Source organism: Physeter macrocephalus, chromosome 20, assembly GCF_002837175.3.
Source record: "Physeter macrocephalus isolate SW-GA chromosome 20, ASM283717v5, whole genome shotgun sequence".
In the NCBI taxonomy this organism is placed as follows: Eukaryota; Metazoa; Chordata; class Mammalia; order Artiodactyla; family Physeteridae; genus Physeter; species Physeter macrocephalus.
Window position 1 is genome coordinate 39,550,009 of NC_041233.1, and position 24,737 is coordinate 39,574,745.

The following is a 24,737-nucleotide window of genomic DNA, read 5'->3' on the forward strand; positions in this document are numbered from 1 at the left end:
TGGAGAAAAGGGAACCCTCCTGCACTGTTGGTGGGAATGTAAATTGATACAGCCACTATGGGAAACAGTATGGAGGTTCCTTAAAAAAACGAAAAATACAACTACCATATGACCCAACAATCCCACTACTGGGCATATACCCAGAGAAAACCATAATTCAAAAAAACACATGCACACCAATATTCATAGCAACACTATTTAAAATAGCCACGACATGGAAGCAACCTAAATGTCCGTCAACAGAGGAATGGATAAACATGTGGTACATATATACAATGGAATATTACTCAGCCATAAAAAGGAATGAAATTGGGTCATTTGTAAAGACATGGATGGACCTAGAGAGGATCATACAGAGTGAAGTCAGAAAGAGAAAAGCAAATATCGTATAATAACGCATATACTGGACTCTAGAAAGAGGGTATAGATGATCTTATTTGCAAAGCAGAAATAGAGACACAGACATAGAGAACAAATGTATGGATACCAAGGGGAAAGGGGTGGGGCAGGAGGAACAGGGAGACTGGGATTGACACATATACATTACTGATACTATGTATAAAATAGACAACTGATGGGAACATACTGTATAGCACAGGGAACTCTACCTAATGCACTGTGGTAACCTAAATGGGAGGCAAGTCCAAAAGGGAAGGGATTTCTGTATGTGTATGGCTGATTCATTTCGTTGTGCAGTGGAGGCTAACACAACATTGTAAAGCAACCATACTCCAATAGAAATTAATTTTTAAAAGTTTAAAATTTTTTTAATTTAAAAATTAAATAAAATTAAATAAAAATAAATTTCAAAATATACACAACATAGAATAATACAACTAGCTTCTATGTATCCATAACCCACATTCAACAAATATCAAGATTGTGCCCATTTTCTTTTTTTAAAAAATTTTTTAAAATTTTACTTATTTTATTTTTGGCTGCATTGGGTCTTTGTTGCTGCGCACGGGCTTTCTCTAGTTGCAGCTAGCGGGGGCTACTCTTTGTTGTGGTGTGCGGGCTTCTCATTGCGGCGGCTTCTCTTGTTGCAGAACACGGCTCTAGGCGCATGGGCTTCAGTAGTTGTGATACGCGGGCTCAGTAGTTGTGGCTCACAGGCTCTAGAGTGCGGGCTCAGTAGTTGTGGCACATGGGCTTAGTTGTTCCGCAGCATGTGGGATCTTCCCAGACCAGGGATCGAACCCGTGTCCCCTGCATTGGCAGGCAGATTCTTAACCACTGAGCCACCAGGGAAGTCCCGTGCCCATTTTCTTTTATCTATCAATCTCCCCTCCCTTTTGGTATTCTGGATGTTTTTGGGGGGGGCCATGCCACGCAGCACATGGGATCTTAGTTCCCCAGCTAGGGATCGAAGCCGCACCCCCTGCAGTGGAAGTGCAGAGTCTTAACCACTGGACCACTGGTGAAGTCCTGGTTTTCTGGCTTATTTAATTATGAGGTATATACCTGACTCAGGGCATTTTATTTTATTTTTTACATTGTACCATTGTCACACTGTAAAAAAATAAATACTTTGAGAGACTGAATATGCAAATGGACAATAGCAAGACCACATAAAAAAACAATCTGCAGCAACCAGCCCAGCAAACCAACCCATTACCTACAGTAAATAGCCCAGGAAACCAGCCTGCTGTAAGTCAGACTTGTAAGAAGTCAGATCACCATCTCTAGCACAATCAGTCCAGGAAGCCAAACTATCTATCACCCCCAAAATGTCTGGTCTTGATTAATAACTGTCAGTATCCCTAATTTTTGTGCCCACTTCCAACTTAGGACCAACCAGAGTAAACCAAATATACTCCCCTAACCAATCACATAAGATGCCCGCTTGTAGTCAGCCCCCTCTAGTTTCCTTTCGCCAATAACCGGCAAACAGGGTGTACCTGAAGCCATTTCCCTCTTTTCCACTCTAAAGCCTTCGGACTCAGCTGCCTGCCTTTGAGTCTCTGCCAAAATGCAAATCATGGTGGCTGACTCCCTTGCCATTAGCTCCCTTGCCATTAGCAAGCTCTGAATAAATAGCCTTTGTTTATTCTCATTTGGTTGGTCATTTTCCCCACAAATTCTTTAATATCTAATATCCAGCCCATATTCAAATCTCCCTAAGTGCCTCACACATTTTTCTACCTGGTTTGTTTGAATCAGATAGGGGAGCACTTCAGGTTGGCCCTGGGTCCTTATGACATGATAGTAGTCATCTTTCGCACTTCCTCACTCTCTGGAAGACAAGTTGTCTCAGGATAACGCTATGCTTTGCCATGAAACAGCCATTTCTCCAGAGAGCCCTGGCTTCTTCAGTTTCCTGCAGTTTTATGGATTTGTCCACAAACTGGAGCTTGTGGAGGAGCTTGTGGAACCTTAGCCATGTTTCAACAGTGTTCTCAGCTGCTTGCTGATGATTCCACTCAGAATGGGAAGCTAGGCTATTTGTCGGCAGTTTTGAGGTTCTGGGTTCCATGACCCTCACCATCTCAGCGCGGTTGCTGAAACCTAGTGGTGGTTTGACCTGACCCATTCTGGAATTTGAGGGGAGACCCTGACTCTGGTTTTGTTAAAGATATTGTCCAGTGGGATGTTTCTCTGCTATCCTGGTGACTCCGCCCATTTTTATGAGTGACTTGAGGAGATTCAAAAACTCTGCTGCCAGCCACATGGTTGAACCCAGAGATTATCATACTAGGTGAAGTAAGTCAGAAAGAGAAAGACAAATACCATATGATATCACTTACATGTGGAATCTAAAATATAACACACATGAACATATCTACAAAGCAAAAACAGACTCACAGACATAGAGAACAGATTCGTGTTTGCCAAGGGGGATGCAGGGTGGGAGAGGGATGGATTGGGATTTGGGATTAGCAGATGCAAACTATTATATATAGAATGGAAAAACAACAAGGTCCTACTGTACACCACAGGGAACTATATTCAGTATCCTGTGATAAACCATAATGGAAAAGAATATGAAAAAGAATGTATATATATATGTTTACATATGTATAACTGAATCACTTTGCTGTACAGCAGAAACTAACAAAACTTTGTAAATTAACTATACTTCAATAAAATAAATTTTTTTAAAACTCTGCTGCCATAAGGATGTTTCCCTACTCCCCATTTTTTGTTGTTGTTGTTTTTGTTTGTTTGTTTGTTTTAGCAGATGAGGAAGGTTTAGAGAGGCTAAAAAATGTAGCCTCAGTTTGCTCACATGCAAAACAGTTAATAATCTCTGCTTGCCTACTTCCCAGGGCTGCTGTGAGAATTAACCGAGATAATGGAAATGAAAAGTCAGAGATTCAAGGAGAGGGACGCCGCAGACAGCAAGCGCAAGGGCTTGCTGGAGCAAGACACACCTGGAGCAGGTGCAAAACATCCTCTGTGGTGCCTCGGTCTCCAAGGGCATGCCCCTAATGACCGCTGCCACCCGAACGTCAATAATGAGAATGGTACAGCTAACTTATACTGCCCAGCACGGTGATAAGCACCATTCACACATTATTTTATGCAGTCCTCACCACAGCCTGAAAGGGGAGAGTATCGTAAGCCTCATTTTATGGAGGAGGAAATCAGGGCTTAGTGACTGATACACTTGTTCACAATGGTGCAGTTTTCTGTTGGCAGAACCTGTATTTAAACCCAGACTGTCTCATCCACAGCCCCTGCCTTTAGCTGCTCTGCTTTGGCTTCTGAAATGGAGAAGGTGTGAGTTTTCACTGAAGATGAAGGAAAGACAGAGGACAGAGGACAGGATGAGCCAGAAGGGGCTGGTTAGGACTCTCCCTGTTAAAGGGTTTTAGGCAGCTAGCTGCAGAGCCTCTTCCTCTGTGGCAGGTGACTGAGTTGAAGGCAGGGCTTAGCACATCTTTTGGGTTAGCCTACAAGAGATCAATTACCCACTTAGAGTCTTTCAAGGAGTTCTTGGAAGCATACCCCTCCTCTAGGGTTGCCAGATAAAATACAGCATGCCCAGTAACATCTGAATTTCAGAAAAACATTGCAGGGGACACATATTTTCTTAAAAACTATTCATTGTTTATCTGAAATTCAAATTTAGCTGGGCATACTGTATTTTCATTTGCTCAATCTGGCAACCCAACCCTCTTCACTCCATACAGATCTTTGTTTTAAAACATCTCTATTATCCTAATACAACATCTAAAGAGCCACAGTTTTTTGGTTTAAAGATTTCTAGATCTTTAGGGATATCCTACGATACATTTAACCTTGGATTGAGGGGACAACCTTTAAGTTGTATCTACTCATTAGAGTCCTTAGTTGGCTATACCCAACATCTTTCTGAAAGTCAACAAGTAGAGTGTGAACAAAGGTGAGAAGCGCAGCAACAGCACACAATAAGGGAGAAGAGGATGGGGGAGAAGAGAGGATTCATAACACTGAAAACCACTGAAACCCTTCTCATCCCCAGTGCTAGTGGAGCCCTGCAGAGAAACATTATTTCATGTGACAAGGTAGAAAGAATATACTCACTGAGTGCTTTTGAATGAGTAAGTGCGGGAATGATGCTGAGTTGCTTCTAGCAGCATGTGAACTATAATGATGAGTTTCTACAGCCCTGATGCCATCTTTCCTGAACCCCTAGCAGGGCAGCACCAAGAGCCCTTCATTACTGGGCAAGATTAACTTCCCTCCTCCCTCCCCTCCTGCTTGCCTGGGTGCACCTGAACAATTCTCTTCTTTTCTCTGGGCCTCAATTCTCAGTCTGAAAAGTGAAGAGAGCTGGATGAGACCCTGCTTATCACCCTCTCCATTTCCATGGCTTTTGAGGACATTTTGGCACCAGTATGGGTAACAGAGCTGGAGACATTCTTAGAACTCACAGAGATCTGGAAGAAGGGAGCTCTGTGTGCCCCTGCTCCAGTCAGAAGCCAGCCTGGTCGCGGAAAGGGCTCAAATCTACATAGGAGGGCTTCCCTGGTGGCGCAGTGGTTGAGAGTCCGCCTGCCGATGCAGGGGACACGGGTTCGTGCCCCAGTCCGGGAAGATCCCACATGCCGTGGAGCGGCTAGGCCCGTGAGCCATGGCCGCTGAGCCTGCGCGTCCGGAGCCTGTGCTCCGCAACGGGAGAGACCACAACAGTGAGAGGCCCGCGTAGAGCCAAAAAAAAAAAAAAAAATCTACATAGGAGCCCTGGACTCCCTTTTCCAGCTCCAACTGTGGTTTCTCCAGCGTCCTAGAAGTCCACTATGGCCAGAATTGCATCTGCCACCAACCAGCTTGGTCAGGTGCATTTCTGTGTCAGAGTGATCCCTAGTAGGCTGGACTGGGAGGCAGGGCCCAAGGGGGCCAACAGAAACTCCTTTCCTCATCTCTAACCTGACCTGTTCCAATTGTGATGCCTTGAAAAGATGAAGTGACAGATGTGCTATAGTGAAAGTGACCCCAGTTCAATACCCAAGGTGCTGAGTTTGGATCCTGGCTCTGCCATTTACCAGAAGCAGGATCTTAGGCAAGTCACTGCCTCTCTCTCTCATCCTCTGTGACTTCATTTTAAGAATAGTGAGGAAGAACCCTACTCCACAGTACTGTTCATAGGCAAGGATGAACTTTGGGCCATGAGTCCAGAGCAGGTCACCCAGGAGGAAATGGAAGTGCCTCCACCTTTCTTTCTCTGTCTCCCCCAAGGGCTCCCCAGATAAGACCTAAAGACTCAGGTGCTCCCTGACTAGTGTGCCACCAGATCCCAAGACCTTAACACGAAGAAGATGTAGGCCCCAAACGAAGACCTCCCAGGTTTTTATAGAATGAAAATTGGTAACAGAGAAGAGAGATGGGAATGCCCTGATGTGTGAGAAAGGGGATAAGATTCAGGGTACAAATGGAGAGTTTTCTTAAATAGAAACTGGAGCTGTTCATTCAGCATAGAAAGTAGAGCATACAGACTCCATTGGAGAGTGGTGGGCAGATGCGTTTGTGTAAAGGTATAAAAGCTCTCTTTTCTCATAGAAAGCAAAAGTCATCAGCTGTGAGTGAGATGGAAGGAGCTGTTGGAGGCTTGAAGAAACAGGAGAAACTGTGAGAGAGTCATTTAGGAGAATGGATGGACTAAGAAAATGTGATAGGATAGTTGGGCAGCATTAAGGGCCCACTTGACCTTAGCGGTCATAAATTGAAAGTGAGACCAATCATCAGAGCCATGTGTTTTTCTCAGGCCACATCTGCTACACAGGTGCAGGTGTGGAACAGGCAGGGAGTTGGATTCAACTAGATTTGGTGTGTGATCAGGAGAATAAAACCAAGTAAGTTAGGGTCAAGAGACTGATCATAATGATAGGCCATTACCTCTAAACTGGGTGAGGCGGGAAGTGAGAACATGAAGGGGTGAGAGTCAGAGCAAGAGTGATAGAATCAATGAATAGAGAAGCAGTAGGTCCTGGTGAGACAGTTTGTGTTCCCCAGACAAAAGGCAGAGGAGCCTCAGAGATATGTCTTAGGCCCCCCAAAAGTGTCCATGTCCCAATCCCCAGAAACTGTGAATGTTACCTTATAGGGCAAAAGGAACTTTGCAAATGTGTTTAAAATAAAGGTCGTGATGTTGAGAGATTATCTTGGATTAACCAGGTGGGCCTGATGTAATCGCATTAGTCATTAAAAGAGGGACACAGGAAGAGTCAGTGCCAGAAAACGTAATGTGATGAGGGAAGCAGAGATTGGAGTCATGGGCTTTGAAGATGGAGGAAGAGGCCACAAGCCAAGGAATACAGGTTGTGAACGTACCTTGGAAAAGGCAAGGAAACAGGTCCTCCTCTAGAGCCTCAAAAAGGAACCAGCAGTGCCCACATCTTGACTTTAGCCCAGTGAAACTGATTTCAGACTTCTGATCTCCAGAACTGTAAGAGAATAAATTTGTGTTTGTTGTATGTCACTAAGTTTGTGGTAATTTATTACAGTAGCAGTTGGAAACTAATACACCAAGAAGGGGAAAGATACAGAGGAGAGGTCTAGGTAAGAGCTCTTTCACCCCCAGGATAAATCTACAGGGAAAGTATTCTGGAAAGACCTAGTGGCCCTGTGTCACTCAGTGAAGGGTGAATGGAAAAGCCACTGGGGAGAATTTTGGTGTCACTCCCTTAAAGGCATTAGCAACTAAAAGGGTCTCAGCGAGCAAGGTTTCTATGTAAATCAGTGATACACAGTACTATCAAATTTTAAAAAGCAAACTGCAAGCCTGTATACACACGGCATGACCCCGTTTTTGTTTAAAAAGTTTGTTTGTATAAATAGTTATGTCTGTGTACATTTACGAAACAGTTCTGACTGCTGAGTGTCACATGACTGATTCCCTCATCTCTTCAGTCTTTGTTTCAATATCCCCTGTTTAAAATGGCAAGGCAACAACTTCCCTCGTGGCGCAGTGGTTAAGAATCCACCTGCCAATGCAGGGCACACGGGTTCGAGCCCTGGTCCAGGAAGATTCCACATGTTGCGGAGCAACTAAGCCCATGCGCCACAACTACTGAGCCCGCGCTCTAGAGCCAGCGAGCCACAATTACTGAGCCCGCGTGCCACAACTACTGAAGCCCTCGTGCCTAGAGCCCGTGCTCTGCAACAAGAGAAGCCACCGCAATGAGAAGCCCACGCACCACAACAAAGAGTAGCCCCTGCTCAGTTCAACTACAGAAAGCCCGCAGGCAGCAACGAAGACCCAACACAGCCAAAAAAAAATAAAAATAAAAAATAAAATTGCAAAGCATATCCCAACCGACACACCCCAGCACCATCACCCTCAATGCCCCGACACAACTCCACTTTTTCCATAACACATATAACCTTATAACACACTATACCTTTTATCACAATTACGTATTGCTCTAATGGGAAATGCCACTAGAATTTAACATCCACAGTGATTTTTTTTGTTTAAGTGTCTTGAACAGTTCTTGGAACATAGCAGGACCTCAAATAATGTTTGCCAAATGAACTTCAGAGGTGAGAAAGAGACGCTCATTCCAAAATATTTTTTAAGGTAAAGCGAAATTACGGGTGGTATTTACGTTCTTTTCCCCCAGTAGCACTTTACCAAAACGAAAAACATTTTAATGGGCACTCCTAATATAATTCTTACGCGTTTGCAATAAAAACCAGCAGAACAACCTGAAGGACCTAGTCGCAGGCCTCATAAACTGTGAAAAGCACTCTGCGTCGGACGGAACCCTACCCTTGGGCGCAGTGCCTCGCGAAGCCTCTGGGTCGACGCCGGAAGTGGGCATGGCCCACCCACTGCTTTCTGGGACTTGTAGTTCAGGGCTGTAGGCGATGGAGCGGGGCCGTATAGCAAATCCTGTGCTTCCAGGTGTCGGATTCCACGTGGGAGGTGAGAGCGGCATGGCAGGCCGCGCAATTCGCGCGGCCTGCAGAGAGGCGTCTGGCGGTCGAGTTGTGGGAGTGCCGCGGGGGAGGCGCTGGGCCACAGGGGCCCGGAAGCCTGGCGGGCTGCCGTGGGAGAGCGCGCATCCTGGCGGAGGTGCGAGCACGGGCCGCACGTGTGTCCGCTCGCCGCGGCGTTCCCCAGTCCTGGCCGCGGTCACCTGAGACCAGGCGGCCCCTAGCGCTAAGCCGGCCGCGGCTCCGAGAGGCCCTCCTCTCGCCTGCCTGAGCTCCGGCCTTGGCCGGCCTGGGAGCTTCGCAGTTGGCCACACCGGCCTTTTCCGCGCCGGTGACTGGCCTTATTCGAAGGAGGATTTCGGTGGACGTTAGGGGACCGAGAGGGGCTCCTGTGAGATACCGAAGTTTCCGTCCCCACAGCCCTGTCCTCGCTGAAAAGAGATTGCGTCAGAGCCCCCGCACCCCAGAAACGAGTCAGGCCTTCAGGCGTCTCGGGCAGCCGAAATCTCTGCCGAGAGACGACACATCCGACCGGAGAGCTCCTACTGCTCTAACTAGAACGTTAGGGCAAAAATCGCAAAGCCTGGGGAAACGGGCACATCTTAGAGCTGCTGGGGCCAGTGGGATTTTCTTACCCTCATGGGTTTGCGGGGGAGGCTTGGCCTGTTTGGTCCAAAGCCTAGTGGAGAGAGGCGAGGGAGGTGCAGCTTGGAGAGACAGGAAAGGCACCCCAGCAGAGGGTGTGTGTGAAGGTAGCAGGAGCTGATTAAGTTTTTTCCTACAGTCTTGCTGGACTGCTTAGTCTATGTCCTGCAAGGTGGACTTGATTTTCATGGTTTTTTCGCTTTCCCTAACTCTGCTTTTCAGGAATCTATCCTTCTTGAGAGGAGAAAATGACCAAGTTCCAGGTGAGTTGGGGTTTCTCTTTTCTGAGAATGGAAATAACCTTTCTTTCTTGGGAAGGACATCAGCATTAATTGAGTGCGTATCTGGTGTCAGGTCCTGTCTTGGTTGTGTGTTTTTTTTATTTATTGTCCGACTTCAGCGTGAGACATACAGTATTTTATAAAGATGGGTGTAGGAACATTAAGATACTAAGAGCATATAGCTATCAAATGATGTCACCAGAGTCTGCACAGATAATCTGCTGACTTTAAATTCCACCTCAGTTTTCAGTGAACTACTCTGCTTCCATGAATTTGGCCCACTCCCCAGAGCACTGGGCTATGCTCTTTTATTGAAAGACTCTACACAGCATCTTTGTCTGGTCCTGTCTCTCAAAGCATGCCTTTTCCTGCCAGGCATTTCACGCACATTGAAAGTCATTCAAAGCTGTTACATGCTCAGTCCAGTGCTAAGTGGTCTCAGGAAAACAAATAGAATTATAAATTACGGTGCTTTTCTTCATGAGCAGGTGATGTATATGAAAAAAAGTATGCACATTACCAATAATCATTTATTAAACGTGAATGCGTTAAAGACATGAGAATATTTGTTACATAACAACACCGTAATTACCATATCACTCCCAGGAATGCTCCTCAACCAGGCTGTGCATCAGAATTATCTGTGGTGTTCTTTTAAGAAATAAAGGTTCCTAGGCACCATTCCCCTAGACCTACTAAAAGGAGAATTTCACTTTTTTATCCCTTTGACCTTTTGTACATCCAAAGATTTATTGCATTTATTGTGAAATACTTCTCTACATACTTGATATGAACATCACTAAGGTAGATAAGATGGGTTGCTCATCTTGTGTGCTCTGGTGGTTTTGTTCCCTTTACCAACATATCTACATGTTTAATTGGTACAGTAAACTGTTGAATTACTTCTAAAAAGTAGCAGTTTTTTAAAAAACAGTTTCTCATTTGTCTCCACAAAACCATTTCTAGAAAGTTACGTCAAGACTGACACTTAGTATTATAGAATGTTGGAAAAGGAAAGGGTCAGCCAGCCCCTTCTCTGCCTTGGTGCCATCCTCTTACAGAGGAGAGCCCTAATTCTCAGGGAGCTGAGGGGAAGCACCATTTCTCTTATAGCAGAGAGCAGCAAAGTGAGAAGTAAACCCCATGTTTTCTAACTCCATGCTGTTTCTTCTCTGTAACTAAACAGGTCATCACACCAGAAGTGATTTGAATAAAATATCAGGCTGGATTTTTTTTTATAGTTAGATGACATTTTTTTAAATTGAAGTATAGTTGATTTACCATGTTTCAGGTGTACAGGCTGGATTTTAAGGAAAAAAAAATTAGTTCTTAACACCACCACCAGTAAGACCATCTTTTTGCTTGGCAAAAACTATCCTTACATCCATAGGAAGACAGCATGAGCTCTTATAAAAATTGGTTTGTTTAGAGGACAGTAAGCTGCTTCAAGGTTCTGAAAGCATGACATCTCTGTGCCTTGAAAATAATTGAGAATGTCAGCAAAGATTGACATAAGTAAGACCCTGTGCTCTTTTTATTTTCCTTCTCTCTCTTCCCTAATGAAGATTATTCATGGTGATGAAGTTGGGGATTGCTAGTATAGTGAAATTTTGAGATTCTGGCATATGTTAATAATTTTTTGAATTTAAAGAAAGGACTTCATTCCACCAGTACTTACTGTTTTCTGTGTACCAGGAATTGTCTTTGAGTCTGCTGAAAGGCAGGAGTCCCATTTAACCCCACTCTCCCTCTGTGACCTTGGATAAGTCACTTCACAGTTATGAACCTTAGTTTTCTCATCTTTAAAATGAGAGTACTGAGTTTGATGATCTCAAGTTTTCTCTTGTTTCATTACTTAAATTGAATGTGAATTTATAAATATTTACCATTTAGATTTTGAGTCAGTTGTGCTAGTTGCTGAGGATTTAAAGATTAGTTGAGTGTGGTTCCTATCCCTGAGAATCTTATAGCCAATTTGGGAGACAAATTTAATAGCTGTAGTAGAGGTATATGCAAGATACTGTGAGATCTTTGAGAAGGAGACATTTAACATATCCTTATGCTTCAGAAAGGAGGTTGTTGATTGTCCTGAAACTGAAATGGATGGGAGGATGGGAGAAATATAAGTCAGGGCAGGAGCAACATGTAAAGGGCTCTTCTAGACTAGAGCATGACATTCGGATGACTATAGGTAATCCAGGGTGATGACAGCTCCTGCCCATCACTGCCTTCTGGATCACTGTTTCCTGCCCCTAAGTAAATTGTTGGATCTAGCAGGGGTGGGCTCTGGAAAGGAAGTGCTAAGCTATGTGATATATGTAGTTTCGAGGAGTTTGACATTTACATTAGTACAGAAACTACTGTCCTGTAGCCTTATACTTTGGTTGGCCTTCAGGATACTGAGTCCATTCTCCCACAGGAAGCACAAGTTCCACCTTGGGGTGACTGAATAGCTCCACTGGTACCTTGGGGAGATTATTCGTTATTCAGATTCTTTCATTTCCAACTTTGTCTTGCTTTAGCAAGACCACTGTTTCCTCTTTTTCCTTTCCCCTGACACACTGAGTCCTCTAATTTGGTCCACTCTCATACCATTTCTCATCTTGGAATTTTCAGCCTACTACAAAGTTGGTGGTCCATCAACATATCCTTTCTGTTTTCAGCATGGAATTCTCCCTACCACTTTATCTGTGGGATCTTAAAAAATTAATAACTCTTGACTGTCCGATCCTTGGATTGAAACATGACAAAACTTGTATTTTGAAGATTTGGTAAAGAGTTATTGTGGCCTAGCTAAGAAATGAGGGCCTTTCCTAGAATAGTAGGAGCAAAGATAAGAAGAAGTAACATGCTGGAGGGAGATTTAGGAGATAGAATTGACAAGAAGTGGTTTGATTATGGTTAAGGTAGGAAAGGAGTCTTAGACATCTCAGATGACAAGGTGGAAGATGGATTAAAAAATAAAAGAGAAGAGAGATCATTGATGGACTTGAATCTCAGAAGGGAAGAAAGGATTCCATCTAGAATGTGCAAGGAGAAGTTATCCATGGACAGAAAGAAACCTTTTGTCTCTGAAAAGAAAAAGTCCAAAAGAGGAGTAGCTAATCTGACTGCTGATACTCCCCAGCCCTGTTTTCCTAACAGGTGTGTTTATGCCTCTAAGGCCACAGCCTCTGCTTCTGCTTCTTCTTTGTCCCACCTTTGCACAGGGCCTTGCAGCCTTCTCTAGTCCAACCTCATCCCTTTTCCTCAGACACAGTGGAAACTGTGACCTTTAGAGAAGAGCCTGGGAGGAAACAGCTGCTTCTCCTTTGGTGACTAGTAGGGTAGAGTCGCTCCTGCCGGGGGACCTGGTTGTCCTCAGTTTCCTGAGGAGGGTGTGGGTGGTGCCCCTTCAGGCTGAGGCCTATGGTGTCAGCACTTCTGAAGGTTACTGGGTACTCCCCTGGCCCCAAGTTGAACCGCTGCTTTGGGCTTCACTGGCTCTCAGTTGTTTTGTGTATATTCCATCCTCTGCTTTTCAGGGTGTGGCCTGCAGACTGGTGCCAGCCCACAAACTGCTTGTTACCAGTCTATAAAGACATAAGGACAGAAATTGAGAGTTTTTTTTAATTTTATATCTGTTGAATCTAATTTTAAAAATTGGCATTGGTATTTTATAGGTCTGCATTCTTATTTTCTAGTAACTTTTTAAAAATTGTATTTTAAAAAATACGTCTGTGACATGTTAGAAAAATCTTAAAAGAAACTGGTTCTTCACCAGAGATAGTTCAAGAAGTGTTGCTCCATCAATAGAACCTTGGAGGGAACCAGACTTACTGTGAGGTTAAATAAATAAGTATTTGGACTCTTTTTACATGCCAGGCCCTGCTTGAGGCCTTGGGGATGCAGCCATGAACAAATCAGGCAGCCTCTGTTCTTGGGGAACTTAGTAGGGAGAGACAGACTGAAAATGTATAAATTAGAAGATGAGATAAGGCATAAGTACAAAGATAATAAAACAGGGAGAAATGATATTTACTGGATGCTCCCATGGATTAGTCAGACAAGGAAATGCTTCTCTGAGGTGGCAGCGGTTCGACTGAGATCTGAATGATGTAGAGAAAGAACATTCTGGGCAGAGGGGATAGCCAGTGCAAAGGCCATTAGGTGGGATGAGTTTGATGTGGTCACAGGGGCCAGGTGACTTGTGAGGGAGGAGGGACTCAGGCTGAGATTGGAGAATTGACAGGACCCCAGTCTGCAAGGCCTTGCAGGCCAAGATGAAGAACCTGGATTTTACTCGGTGTCCATGGAAATGCCTTTGGGGAGTTTCATGCCTTGAGTGGTATGTGTTTTGAAAGATCACCCAGGCTGCTGTGTGGAAAATCCATCACGTGGGGGAGCAAGAGATACAAATTTAGGAGGTTAGTGCAGGTGGAGAGTTAATGAAGGCTGGGACTTGTAATGATAACAGTGCAAGGTGAAAAGAAATGGGTAGCTTCAGATATGTTTTAGAGGCAGAGTTGAGAGGACTTGGTGATGGATAAAATATGAGGAAGTGAGAAGAGAATCAAAATGACTTCCAGGATTTTGGCTTGAGCAATTGGGTACGTCGTGTGGCTCTTTACTAAAATGGGGACAACAAGGGAAGACCAGATACTGATGGAGATTGTTGGGAGCAAGAATTCTGTTTGGGGCTTGTTGAGTCTTAAGTGCCTTTTTAGACATCCAAGTGTAGATGTAGGTGGGAAATTGGAGCGTGGAGTTGAGGAGAAAGTTTAGGGCTAGAGGTCTATGGGAATACCTAAGGAGAATATTTTTTGGTTGTGTGTAAATGTGCTATTTTTATTTCTTCCAGGAATGGTCAACTACTTAGTTTAGAAGAAGAAAGGACATATGATTTATATGACTAGGGAAAAAATTGAGATCAGAAGTGTACTTTGGCTGAGAGGAAAAAAGAGGAAGGATCAAAGGATGGTGATCTTGATAAAGCAGATGTCATGGAGGAGGAAGAGGAGAAAAAATAGGAAGATGTTTTTAAGGTGTGAATTTTGAGATATTAATATTTCAAAAGAACAGTGGTCCAAATAGTGAAATGGCCCTAATTATGGTTGTTGAGGCAGAGATCATTGGCATTAAAGAGATTAAGAGGGACTTCCCTGGTGGCGCCGTGGTTAAGAATCCACCTGCCAGTGCAGGGGATATGGGTTCAAGCCCTGGTCCAGGAAGATCCCACATGCCGCAGAGAAACTAAGCCTGTGTGCCACAACTACTGAGCCTGCGCTCTAGAGCCTGCAAGCCACAACTACTGAAGCCTGCGCGCCTAGAGCCCATGCTCTGCAACAAGAGAAGCCACCGCAATTAGAAGCCCGCGCACTGCAACGAAGAGTAGCCCCCTCTCGCTGCAACTAGAGAAAGCCTGCCTGCAGCAACGAAGACCCAACGCAGCCAAAAAAAAAAAAAAGAGAGAGATTAAGAAATGTGAAGTTAGCGTGTTGGGTAATTTGTTCTCATGAGTGTTGAGGTTGTCAGGATAACAGTAGGAATGGGGCGGAAAGGACAACTCAGCAGTGACCATGAGATGACACTGATAAGGAGAGATTCATTAGTTGTATAGCCTTGAGCTTGGGTGAGTTGTGGGCAGGAGGGGAAGTATTGGGAAGGAAGTAGCAAAGGAGATGAGAAAGGAAAGGTTTTCCATCCAAACCTGACTTGGATCACCCCGATCCTTGAACTGCACACTTCCTCTGTACCCTTCTCCCCTCTTCAGTGCTCCCAACCTCACCTTCCTTCTGGGGCGTTTGTGCAGATGGTTGTTAGTTGAGGAGGAATGTGCTTAATCTTTTAGGAACCAGTAACCTTCAAGGATGTCTCTGTGGATTTCACCGAGGAGGAGTGGGGTTGTTGGACCCTGCTCAGAGGAAGCTGCACACAGCTGTGATGCTGGAAAACTACAGTCACTTGGTCTCAGTGGGTAAGAACATGAACCTGGACACCAGTGCACTGGAGTCTCTGTTTCTTCAATTTTAAATATCATTTGGGCTTGGGCCCCGGGAGCTGTAGGTCAGGAATCAGTTTCCTAATTTCTTTTTGGCAGAAAAGGATGTTTCTGATTATTCTAAGCAGCTAAAGAACTTTACTTGGTAAGAATTGGAGAATGGTAACCTTACTGAGTTGTCCAAGAAACCATACCTGGTCCATCACTTACAAGCCAGAGTTTGGGACTGAATTTTTTTTTTTTTTTTTCCCCACACAGTCACCCAATCCCTGTGTGTTTTTCAGATGTGCTCTCTCAGTTGGAGCAAGTTGAAGATCATTATATATTGGAGAATTCTCCATGCCCATTACCTTTAGTTCCTGGTGTAAAGCCTCTAAACTCCCCACCTGGCTTTCAGGGCCCTTCATGCCCTACTTTTACCTATAGAGCATTATTCTCTGCTGCCCCAATGTCACCCTCCTTTCCAGCTAAGCCTGTTTCCCTGAGGTCCTCCATGCTTCCTTGTTCTGGGACCTTTGATTACCATGCTCTGGTTTCTGGTTAATTTTGTCCGTTAAGATTTTGTTTGAACTCCATTACCTGTGTGAAATCTTTGACCACCCCTCCCTTTCGACCTCCTTCTTTTCTCAGAACTTTCAATTTATATCTCACACAGGCTCAGACCTGATTACATATTATTTTATATGCTTTTATTTTAACCATTGGATCTGCAAGTCTGATTTATTTTCTTGTTTCCAGCCAGCTTTCTGGAGGGAAAGCAATGTATCTAATACTTCCGCTGCTATATGTACATAGTCAAGATTTAAAAATTGACTGCTGTAGAGTTTAGCAGCAAAGAAATATGTCTTACAGTCTTGTAAAAGAGACATTATGGTAAACACAGTATGTTACTATAAATAAATTCAGTAAGTCCTATGAAGGATAGAGAATTGTGTTCTGAGAGAATGAAGGCATGGGATGGGACAAGGGTGAAGTATGTATTGTTGAGAGTTTCAAGGAAAGCTTCTGAAGTGATATTTAAACTGAGTTCCAAAGGATTAATGGGCATTAAACAGGTGACTGGGTAGGGGAAGAATATTCCAGGCAAGAGAATAGTGCAAGGGAAGACCCAAAGACCTAAAAGAAGGAGTGTGGCCAGAATACAGGGAGCATCTGGGAAGAATAGAGTGGGGCCTGGCTCATTCATGGCATTAAAGGCATGGGTAAAAAATGTGAATTTGTGTTGCGTTCAGTGAGAAGCCATTAGAACAATGAAATGGTATGAACTGATTTACCCAGGATCACTGGGACTGCTTTATAGACTGGTTTGCAGAGAGGCAAAAGTGAGGTAGGATCTATGCTTACAGTTTCAAGCTCTGCTCTAGGTTTTCCTTTTTCTTTGATATAAAATTGAACATAGTTTTCCAACTTTTTTTATGCAAGTAAGATATAAAAATCACAAAATTCAAAGAACACAGATGAAGTAAAATCACTAATAATAGCTTGTGTATCCGTTTTTTCGGTGTTCATGTATGCATTTTACAAATATGTGTTAAAAATTTTATGAGGTTATACTGTATGTATTTTTCAACTGGGTGTTTTACATCGTATGTCTTAGAGATCTTTGTTACGTCATATTAACTCCCTGTAAAAGGACCCCTTTTCTCATTACGTCAGCATTTTCTTCTACTATTACATACTCATTCTTGATAATATTTAAATATTTAAAAAAACAGTTATCACAAGATTTCACTACTGCTTATAAAACCTACCATTAATACAGTTCCTCCTCCACTGATTTTCATAGACCTGTCATTTCTGCAGCCGTTCCCATGTATTGTACAGCAAGGATATTGAAGCAGTGTCCTTTGACCATTTAATAACTTCAGCCCACCTCCTGATTTAACTGCTCCAACTGCACAGCTTTTCTCAGTGTTTTTTTCCTTTTTCTTTTTGCCACTACTTTTAAACTTTGCAAACTGTGCACAAAAAGTAATACATTCACCTAGGTAAAACAAATCCTATTGAAAGGCTTATAATACAAACCAGTCTCCCTGCTCTGCTGCTCTTCATGCCACAGAGTGGCTTCTCAAAGCACTCAGTTTGAATCCTTTCACTTGTTCCTTATGGTGTTTGCCTTCATATTTACAAATATGCTCATGCAGTTACTTATTTTCCTCTTTTTAAAGAATAAATGCATTCACATGGTTAAGAAAAGCAGCATTAAAATATGCACAATGTTACTTGCAGTTATGGCTAAAAATGCCGGGAAAAAATGTACACTGAGGATTTTGGACAAGCTGGAGAAGGGCAGAAAACAAATTATACATGAGTAGCAAAGAAAAGATTTGCAAATGTACTAAATGTTTTTAAATGATTAAAGTTATACTATAAAAACAAAAACAAATTAAAAGGTGCACAGTGGAAACTTCTTTCATGTCCCTAACTCCACTCTACCCAGGTTCTGGTCATTTGCTGTCACAAACTGTCTGCAGTGACTAAATCTTGAGCAAGTATCACTTCACAACTGTGCCAGGAAATCTGAAGAATAAAACCCCCAAGCTGGACTGCTGAGTGCATGCATTTGTGATTTTGATACATAATTGTTAAAATGTCCTTCTGGGGTCCGGGGGTGATACCAGTTTACACTTACAAGCTGTGTCATCATGCTTTGGGTTTTTTCCAGTGTTAATAGGTAGAAAATGGCACCTCATTATAGTTTTAATTTGAATTTATTATATTATGGTATGCTGCAATTTTTTCAGTTTATCAATATTTGGTATTTTGTATTGACTTCTTTACATCATAGATGAGGATTTAGCTCTTTTACATTATTTCTCCCAACATGCACAGCTTTCCAAGAATTTGTCAGTCGCATCAGTGATTAATGCTTAGTTGCTTTGACTTCATAATTCTTGTTCCTGCAGAGTCAAATAGTATACTGTGATTACAGTTCCTTTTTTTGTTTGTTTTTTCCCTTTCCTAAAACTAATACTTGCTTTTTAAAATATATTTTATTTGGGGTTTTTTCCTTTCCATTCTGTTTTACAGAGTTTTGGTTGATTTGGTTAATTATTATATTCTTTTATATATCAACGATTGATTCAGCTTGTCTGTTTTATTGACTTCTTTGCTCACTGCTATTTATTGTATATCATCTTATTCTTAAAGTAGTTTAAAAATTTTTTGCTACAGTACATTGCTGAATAATTGTTTCAGTAATTGTTTAAATCCTTTCTTATCTGACAAAGTGTCTATTCCTCCCACTGAAATGTTTGATTGGCTGGGTATAGAATGGAATGCTAATTTCACAATCACTTAACCTCCAAAATTAGAAGATATTGCTCAGTTAACTTCAGGTATACAATATTGCTGTTTAGTAGTTCATTGTCAATATAATTCTCATTTATATTTGCAAATAACCGGCTTTTCTGTCTGGATGCTTTTAGCATTTTCTGGGTTTGTTTGGGTTTTTTTTCCTTGACGTCCTGAGGTTTCACATTTAGTGACCTCTGAATCTTGAATTCTCAAAAACATTTTTTTTCCTGTTAGTTCTTTGATCATTTCTTTCCCTTCATTCTACCTCCACTATATTCATCAAACTCCTACAAGATGGGCTTTTAATTTTTATCTTTGCATCTCTCTACCCTTTACTCTTCATTCCAGGAGTACCCCTCAATCTTCCACCTTAGCCGGATGTTCATTTTGCTCTTCAGCCCATCTAGATTGCAGGCCTTAGGATCAGACTGCCTGACACCTGGTAGCTATGACACAAGTTACTTGATCATTTCAACCTTGGTTTCTTCTGGTGTAGAATGGGTGTCCTAATAGTTCCTCTCACATAAGATCATGCAACCAGTGTCTGAGTGCTTCAAATGAGCATAGTAGATCTTAAAATATTATGATTATCATCTTTTTCAATCCTTTCATTAATTTAGAAGAATTCTGATTATTCTTCATAGCAATGTGTTTATATTTTATTATTAGATTGTCCCATTTTTTTAGATGTGATATCCGCTCAGATTTCTCTGGGATTTTAATTAACCTTTTAAATTCTATTTCCTCTGTTTACTGTTTCTTGAGTTTGTGTCTCTCTTTATTGATGTTAGTTTTCTACATTTTTTTTTGTCTCCTTATGTTTTCTCAATTGTCTCTTTTTTTTCCCCCAAAAAAGTCTTATGTTCACAGTATGATACTGGAGTGTACATCCTCAGCTGACGCTCAACCCTTTTTGGTGCATGCGTGTTCTACTTACAGGGGACACCTCTGCTGATTGGGCTTGGGATGGATCCAATAATAAGAATCCAGATGGTGAGTGATGTAGACCCTTTTTTTTTGAGGTTACCTCTTCAGGCCAGTAAGTTATCTGGGACATGCCCTGCTTCAGCCTCCAGCTCTGGGGTGTCCTCCTTGTCAGAAATTCCACTTCACAGGTTTTCTTGAGGCTTTATCCTGGGTACATGTGGAGTCAGTTGCTCCTTTTTGTACCTCAGTCCTGTCATTGTACAGGTTTGGCATTACCTCAGCTTCTGCTTCCCTCTTCAGCCCAAATAATACTATTAGGAGTCCTTCTTTGGCAGACAATTTATTTTGTTTTTGAAGCTTTATACGAGGCTGCTACCCTTAGCCTCCCAGTATTTCATTTTTTGTGGGGAAGAGGGTCGTTGGGAGAGTGGTACTGCAGCAACTAGTTGAGCCCTTAGAAATGCCTAACATGATTTGATAAACCTCTTTCCAGAATAAAACCTCTCTTACTTCATAATTGTTGATTCTGAGCTTGGAATTTCTAGGACTTCTTGAGAATTTCTCCTACTTCTTTAGGAGGCTTTTTGTATACATAATTTGAGCTGTGCATTTGTTTTTTTTCTAGTTTCTCCATTAGACCTCATCCATCTGCTCTTTATCACTAGGAGCTCCCCAGCATTCTAGTGATGACAACCTTTCTTTTTTTCCCAAACTGTTGTGTTTTTGTTTTTTTGTCATTTCAGTGTAATATGAGGATCTTCACGCTAATTGTTTTGACCAACATACATACCACAGATCTTCCTTGACTTACAATGGGGTTACATTCCCATAATCCCATTGTAAATTGCAAATAGTGTTAAGTCAAAAATGCATTTAATACACCTAATCTACCGAACACCATAGCTTAGCCTAACCTACCTTAATCATGCTCAGAACACTTAAATTAGCCTACAGTTGCGCAAAATCATCTAACACAAAGCTATTTTATAATAGTGTTGAATATCTCCTGAAGTTTATTGCATACTACACTGAAAATGAAAAACAGAATGGTTATAGGCATATTGCTTGGAGCTGTGGGTGCTGCCGTTGCCCAGCATCATGAGAGAGTATTGTCCAGCATATTGCTAGCCCAGGAAAAGATCAAAATTCAAAGTACTGTTTCTACTAAATGCACATCTCTTTCACACCACCATAAAGTCGAAAAATCGTAAGTCAAGCCATCATAAGTCAGGGACCGTCTATAGTAAGTCTAAAATCTGTATTCCTAGCACAGTTCTCTCCCAGGAGTTCCAGACCCATGTATCTCACTGCTTACTGAACAGTGCAAGAATGTTCCACCAACACCACAAATTAAACAAGTCAGATTCTGAGTTTGTTATCTGTCACCCTTCCCCACTCCAGCCTTGGAGATTGATTCCCTATGTTATGGTATAGGACCCCCATACCAAAGTCACTCAAGGAACTTGAGGATCATGCTTGGTGCCTCCTTTCCCTTTTGAGTTTAGTCAGTCATCATGTGATTTAGAATGAATCTCTCCCTTTCTCTCCATAACTATCCTTCTTATCACTTTTCTTCTGATTCACTACAGCAGCTCTCTCTGCCTTAAAGTCTTGCTCATTTCTGATGATGTTTATAATCAAAGTCAGTCGTTTCATTCCCAGTTGTAATCCTTTAATAGCTTTACATCTCGGAGGGGATCTCTGAGTACACACCAAGCCCTTTGAACATGTCCTATTTTCTCTCCACATTTCACTTTTTTTTTTTCCCTTACATTTGCTCCCAGAAATCTTCCCCAAGGTTTGAGCTGAATGCCCCTACTCTGTGCTCCCATGACTGGCTGCGCATGCATCTATAGTAGCACTTACATGGTATTATTGTTGACCTATTTGTCCTTCTTCCCAGTAGACTCTAGTTGTGTCAAGCAAAAGGATTTCTATTTTCTTCTTTGTATCCCCAGCATCTATTAGATTACCAATTAAATGCAAATTTAATTAAAATAAAATGAAGTAAAGTGAAATGACATGTGGCAAGGATGTGGGATCCATAGCCTTCTGCAGGGCTGGGATATGAATGCTTTTATTGGCTTTACTTAAAAGCAGAGACAAGATTTCTTCTTGTGTACCCAAGCCCTCTCCCTTCCTAACATTAACCCAAAGGACATGACTATAAGGACAAGACTGAACTTTTTGCTAGTTACCTTAGGCACTGCAGTTCTGAAATCTTGAAATCTACCCTTTGTTTGTTATCATTGAATTCTCTTTGTTCCCTAGGAGACTTGAATGAAAATTCTGTGGAGAATCAACAGAAAGGACTTAGGTTATCTCTCACCTGAATAGCTTTCCTCCTGGCAAATTTTGGAAGAGACGGCCAGTACAATAACTGGGAGTCAGGATTAAATTGTGAATCTTCAGTGTACAGGAACCCTGAACTAGATCTTCCCCCTTGTCAAAAGTGGGGAGAAGCATCTTCTCATATTTCCAAAAACAAAAGCAGTTTGGTGACTCTTCAGAGTGATGATTTAAAAAACATGGAAAGTGAAGAATATTTGTCTTGGAAAGTCCCAAGCCAAATGGCCACACAGGACTCCTCAGTGACGTTCTGTAAGAATGAGCCCCAAGATCCTCAGGAAAGCAAAAGTCTGTTTGTAACTGAAGAAAGCACTGAGAGGAAAATCTCAGAGGGCAAAAGTCCTCCCATCAACCATTGTTCAGAGAACCTTCAAAATAAACTCGTGTCTGATGTAAAAGAAGTGGTCTCGCCCTCATTCAGAGGTGACACAATATGCCAGATTGGCCAGTCGAAAGAATCCTTGGATCCCTTTGACTGTAACCACAAGGACATTTGTGGTTGGAAATCATGGGTGATCAGTTGTAGTCATCAGAGAGCTCATACAGAGGAGAAGCCCTGTACCCATTATGACTGTGGGAAAATACGTACCACCAGCCCAGGTGGTCACCCAGGTGAGAAAATCCACACTGCCGAGAAACTATACAGATGTAGTCAGTGTGGTAGGAACTTCAGTGAGCGCTCAGAGCTAGTCCTTCATCAGAGGGACCACACAGAAGAAAAGCCCTACAGATGTGATCAGTGCGGGAAGGGCTTCACGAGAAGCTCAAGTCTCCTCATCCACCGCGAAGTCCACGCAGATGAGAAGCCTTATAAGTGCGACAAGTGTGGGAAGGGCTTCACGAGGAGTTCAAGTCTGCTCATTCATCACTCAGTCCACACAGGCGAGAAGCCTTACAAATGTGACAAGTGCGGGAAGGGCTTTACTCAGAGCTCCAAACTGCACATCCACCAGCGAGTGCACACTGGAGAGAAGCCCTATGAGTGCGGGGAGTGTGGTATGAGTTTCAGTCAGCGCTCCAACCTGCACATCCACCAGCGCATCCATACGGGGGAGAGGCCCTACAAGTGTGGAGAGTGTGGGAAGGGCTTCAGTCAGAGTTCAAACCTTCACATCCACCGGTGTTCACACACGGGGGAGAAGCCTTACCAGTGCTATGAGTGCGGGAAGGGCTTCAGCCAGAGCTCAGACCTCCGCATCCACCTCAGAGTCCACACTGGGGAGAAGCCCTATCACTGCGGCAAGTGCGGGAAGGGATTCAGCCAGAGCTCCAAACTCCTCATCCACCAGAGAGTCCACACTGGAGAGAAGCCCTATGAGTGCAGCAAGTGTGGGAAGGGCTTCAGCCAGAGCTCCAACCTCCACATCCATCAGCGGGTCCACAGGAAAGATCCCCATTAAATGAGGTCTTCAATCGCATGCTTGTACTCTAAAGACTTAAATATTTTTAACATCACTCTTACTTTTATATTCTCAGGATATAGTAAGAGTTATTCAGATAAGTTCCCTCACTGGAAAATCATTCATTTAAAGTATTTAACTACCAAGCACTTTGTTACGCTACACAGTGAATTGATTGTCCTTGTTCCTCAGATGGGTAGAGTGAAAACGTCTGTACTTTGCTGTTCAGCCAGTGTTACTAGAACTACGTATCCTACCCAGCATTTTTAAGTGCAAGAAACTTCTATTTGTCGAAGCAGAACATGTTTCCTTTGTTCACATTCTCTGAGAAATTGGAACTTTGGCTTTTCTTCAAATCACGTGCCTTGTGTTTTCCTATTTCCTTCCAGCCCTGAGTAGCCCTCTCTAAATTCTGGTTATAGAATATATGTTAGTTTTAGGTTGAGGGGGTGGTTGGAGATATAATGGGCATGGAAATCTGTTATTGCACACACGTACTACAGCCTGTGGCCTCACAAGAACGTGGAGAAGAGCAACTCGTGCAGTACACCCCACACACTACAGGATGTGGGACCCCTCCCCCTCCTCCCCACAAGGCAACTGCTCAAGAACGTAAGTAGTTGTTTTTCCTGGGTGCAGCTAGTCTGCTGGGATGCTTCCAGGTCTTGCCACCTCAGGTGACACCCCCACCAAATTAAAGCCAAGTAGGGTACCTACACCATGTTGAAACATGTTAAATGAAGTTGAAATATATTTAAATATTTAATTTGTCTCTCAACACTGAACCTCTCTTATTTCCTTAATTTTCTTCACCACCCACGTTCTGAACCAAATAAAGGAGTCAGAGAGAGTTCTGATATTTTTCTCTTCAGACTTGTTTTAATATTTGATATACCCCCAAAAAGTCATTTGTTTTTGCAGCATTGTTACTGAACCAGACTTCGGTCTGCTTGCCCATGCACAATAAAGCCAATCTACTGACACTGGGCTGTGAAGGAAGTGCACCATTTATTGCAGGGCACCAAACAAGGGGTCCAAGCAGCTAGTGCTCAAAAGGCCTAAACTCCCTGATGGCTTTCAGGGAAAGATTGTAAAAGACAGGGTGAGGAAGGGGGGACTGGGCTGCATGATCAGCTCGTGGACATTCTTCTGATTGATTGGTTGGTGGTGAGTTAATCGAGAGTCATCATCAACCTTCTGTTTCCATCCTGTCTGGGGTCTAATTGCTTGTGGGCAGCATACAGTTAACTTCTTCCACCTGGTGGCAGATTCAGTATCTGCAAAACAGCTCAAAGGACATTGCTCAGAATATTATCTGTAGCCCTTCAGGAGGAACTATAGGTCCTTGACTTTATTTAATGGCTAAACTATTGTTATTTTGTCTTGCTTGACTGTTTTCCTTTCTTTCTGCATTTTCTCACTTCTCTGATTAAATTTACTCTTTGGAACTCTGGGAAGGCTTGGAGAGTATGTTTGGGATAACCAGGCTTAAAA

The 24,737-nt window shown here is 42.8% G+C and overlaps 2 protein-coding genes across 14 annotated transcripts in view; one reads left to right on the forward strand and one right to left on the reverse strand.

The window, feature by feature from the left end:
- ZNF485 (zinc finger protein 485) overlaps positions 1-8,223 on the reverse strand; it is a 586,403-nt gene extending 578,180 nt beyond the window's left edge. Inside the window, exons 1-2 of one of the 3 annotated variants that reach the window (XM_055081183.1) lie at positions 8,198-8,223; positions 6,757-6,869 (exon numbers count right to left, since the gene is read on the reverse strand). The gene's annotated coding sequence lies outside the window, so the exon portion shown is untranslated. Of the gene's footprint in view, positions 1-6,756; positions 6,870-8,104 lie in introns of all 3 variants that reach the window. The other 2 variants (XM_055081182.1, XM_055081181.1) reach the window with 2 other exon arrangements.
- An 82-nt stretch (positions 8,224-8,305) lies between these two features.
- Positions 8,306-23,296, forward strand: ZNF239 (zinc finger protein 239). Of its 11 annotated transcripts, XM_028481481.1 has the most exons (6): positions 8,510-9,116; positions 9,232-9,272; positions 14,131-14,314; positions 15,121-15,246; positions 19,424-19,560; positions 21,766-23,296. In XM_028481481.1, the coding sequence occupies exon 6, from the start codon at positions 22,023-22,025 to the stop codon at positions 23,241-23,243; it is 1,221 nt and encodes a 406-aa protein (XP_028337282.1). In that variant the 5' UTR covers positions 8,510-9,116; positions 9,232-9,272; positions 14,131-14,314; positions 15,121-15,246; positions 19,424-19,560; positions 21,766-22,022; the 3' UTR covers positions 23,244-23,296. The 11 variants fall into 11 exon arrangements, with proteins under 11 accessions (XP_028337284.1, XP_028337285.1, XP_028337290.1 ...); XM_028481483.2 differs by lacking the exons at positions 8,510-9,116; positions 14,131-14,314 and adding an exon at positions 8,306-8,353; XM_028481484.2 differs by lacking the exons at positions 8,510-9,116; positions 14,131-14,314 and adding an exon at positions 8,369-8,503.
- Positions 23,297-24,737: the final 1,441 nt, after the last annotated feature.